General features: G+C 56.0%; 2 protein-coding genes across 2 annotated transcripts in view; one reads left to right on the top strand and one right to left on the bottom strand.

The window, feature by feature from the left end:
* ero1b (endoplasmic reticulum oxidoreductase 1 beta) overlaps positions 1–183 on the top strand; it is a 4,856-nt gene extending 4,673 nt beyond the window's left edge. The window contains exon 15 of the mRNA XM_019889624.1: positions 41–183. Coding sequence (XP_019745183.1) covers positions 41–104 — 64 coding nt within the window. The 3' untranslated portion in view covers positions 105–183. The remainder of the gene's footprint in view (positions 1–40) is intronic.
* An 814-nt stretch (positions 184–997) lies between these two features.
* tbce (tubulin folding cofactor E) overlaps positions 998–2,483 on the bottom strand; it is a 4,624-nt gene continuing 3,138 nt past the window's right edge. Inside the window, exons 11-17 of the mRNA XM_019889673.1 lie at positions 2,067–2,219; positions 1,855–1,993; positions 1,682–1,750; positions 1,523–1,582; positions 1,356–1,447; positions 1,169–1,263; positions 998–1,125 (exon numbers count right to left, since the gene is read on the bottom strand). Coding sequence (XP_019745232.1) covers position 1,125; positions 1,169–1,263; positions 1,356–1,447; positions 1,523–1,582; positions 1,682–1,750; positions 1,855–1,993; positions 2,067–2,219 — 609 coding nt within the window. The 3' untranslated portion in view covers positions 998–1,124. The remainder of the gene's footprint in view (positions 1,126–1,168; positions 1,264–1,355; positions 1,448–1,522; positions 1,583–1,681; positions 1,751–1,854; positions 1,994–2,066; positions 2,220–2,483) is intronic.

The following is a 2,483-nucleotide window of genomic DNA, read 5'->3' as shown; positions in this document are numbered from 1 at the left end:
TCTCTCGGAAGTCTTGGCGTAACACGGTCTGGTCTCGCAGGCTGTCGTCCAGTATCTATGAGCTGCACAACTTCCGGCTGCTGCTGAAGGAGAGCGGCAGGTAGCTGACGAGGCCCCGCCCCCTTCCTCAAGGTCGGGACTCAAAATGGACGTGCGTGCGTGCGTGCGTGCGTGAGGGAGGGACCGGCGGTGCGTGTCCCCCCAACATCGGTCACTTGACGTGTCGCCGTTCCGATCACTGGATTGCGCACGCGGCCTTTTTGTTTGCTTCAGCGCAACAAAGCGAAGATGGACCCAAGATTTTTATTTTATTTTTATTTTTTTTTCTCTCCTTTTCCTTCAGGATATTTTGCTTTGCGCGCAAACTCGATGAAACTTTTGGACTTGAAGGTGCGTCCTTGGAGTCTCGTGCTTTTTCTTTTTTTGTTTTTTTTGCTTTTTCTCATGTGTGCGACCGAAATAAAAGCAACGAAAACGGCGCGTGACGATGGAAAGATTGGTGGTGCATTTTGTGATTTCCTGTTGCAATGCGCCGCGCCTCCTGGAGTGGCCGCCGGGGGGCGCTGTGGTGCGCCATTTCTTCACATCTTGTCTTTTTTTTTTTTGGCCTGCGGTGATCCCTCGCTACTTCGCGGGTTCAGTGCATCGCGGATTTTTTCAAACAAAAAAAAAAAAGTATTTTTATTGTGTGTTTTTTTTTTTTTTTACATATACACGGAGTACAGTATTGTAGATGTCGCTCGATATGACTCGCTGTTGTTTTTCAGCTTTGTTGCGGAATTTATTTTTATTTTTTTTTTACCCGTTTGTGTTAATTGGACGCCACTTCGCAGATATTCGTTTATGGCGGGTGCTTTTGGTCCCCATGAACCACGATAAACGAGGGATTACTGTATTTCACTTTGAAATGTTTTCCCTCTCACAGCGCATTTCTTTTAGTCCAAGCAAAGAAACTTTTTTTGGGGGGGGGCCGGGGGGGGGGTGCAATCACGTGTGGACTTTATTGCGTAATATTAGTAACGTGATGAGTACTGTTAGCACGCGGCTGCCGCTGACAGGACGTGCGCGGGTGTCCCGGTTGGTCTGGACGCGGGTTGCCATGGGAACGAGGGATGCCGGTGATGTCATCGTGGAGAAGACCAAAAGTCAAAGGAAGATCGCTCGTGTTTATGAGCGTCGTACAAGGATCGTGTCTCCGTCCTCCACGGCATAAAAGAATAACGTTTTCAAGTCGCTGTCCATTTGGTACTCTGGACCCAAAACCTGCGTACACCAACACACACACACACACACACACACACATGCGCGTGAGTGACACGCGCGCACGCAGACGGAGTCACGCCCCCGCACGGCACCTTGGCACTGGTGTAGCTGAGCTTCAGGTCGGTCGCGGGGACCTTCAGCAGTCGAGACAGGAGACCTTTGACCTTCTGGACCTCCATGGAAGCTGCGCACAAACATCCGGATATTTCGAGCAGGTCGATTGCGATGAGAAGGGCGCGGCGGTGTCCCGATCGCTAACCTGGAAGTTTCTTTTCCAGCGGCGTCCTCGCCGCGTCGTCCGCAAACACAAATGTGATCTCTGCGGTCGAAGGCGAGGGGGAGAAGAAACGAAAAGCAATTCTCAGAGCGAGCCTCGGCCGGCAGGGTGGGGGGGGGCGCGGAAAGAGGCGGGGCTTACTTAACAGCTGATTCTTCAGGGCGAACGGCTGCCGCTTGGTCAGCTCGCCTTCTTCGGGAGCGCCGTACTCTGAAAGGCGCACGGTCGGAAACGTCGTTTTTTTTTTTCGTGACGGTTTCGACAGGGTGAGCCGAAGGTTCTCGAAAACGCTCGTCGGGCGGAGCGGGCCTTACTGTCGACGAGGCTGCGGTAACGAGGATGGCGATCGGCGAATTCCCGGCTGGTCTGACTCCGCCCCCCGGCCCGCAGCCACTCCTCCCCAAACATCTTCAGGTAGTCGCACTCCGCCCCCCTCCTCTCCTGAGGGGTCACCTGTAACCGCGGTAACCGCTCAGCGTCTCACAAACCCGCTTGCACCGACGCGGGAGGGGGCGGGGCAACTCACGTCCGATCCGTTCAGGACGAGGAGGTGCGGCAGCTTGGCGACGAGCATCTGATTGGCTGTCCTGGGGTTGCGGTCGGCGCTGGCCAGCGGGTTTCCCCGGCACCAAAGTTGCCGCAACGACGGCAGCTTGGACAGCTCGTCGATCACGCCCCACTGAACGGGTCACACGCGCACGCGAACAAAAAAGGGGGCGTGGCTGTGAAAGCTGAGCGCTAGAGGATCGATCGGGCGCGGGGGGGGTTCTGACCTCAGAGATCTGGTTCCGGTTCAGGTTGAGCTTCTCCAGCGAGGCAAACATGGACGTCTGCGCACCTGCCGCCGGGGAACGCGCACGTCAGCGACGCGTGACGGACGAGGCGGCGGCGGCGGCGGCTACTTCCCGCGGCGTCGGCGAAGTGAAGGGCGGCGATCCCCGTG

Source organism: Hippocampus comes, unplaced genomic scaffold (genome assembly GCF_001891065.2).
Source record: "Hippocampus comes isolate QL1 unplaced genomic scaffold, H_comes_QL1_v1.1 scaffold301, whole genome shotgun sequence".
Taxonomy (NCBI): Eukaryota; Metazoa; Chordata; class Actinopteri; order Syngnathiformes; family Syngnathidae; genus Hippocampus; species Hippocampus comes.
This window is presented reverse-complemented; position numbering and strand designations above follow the sequence as displayed.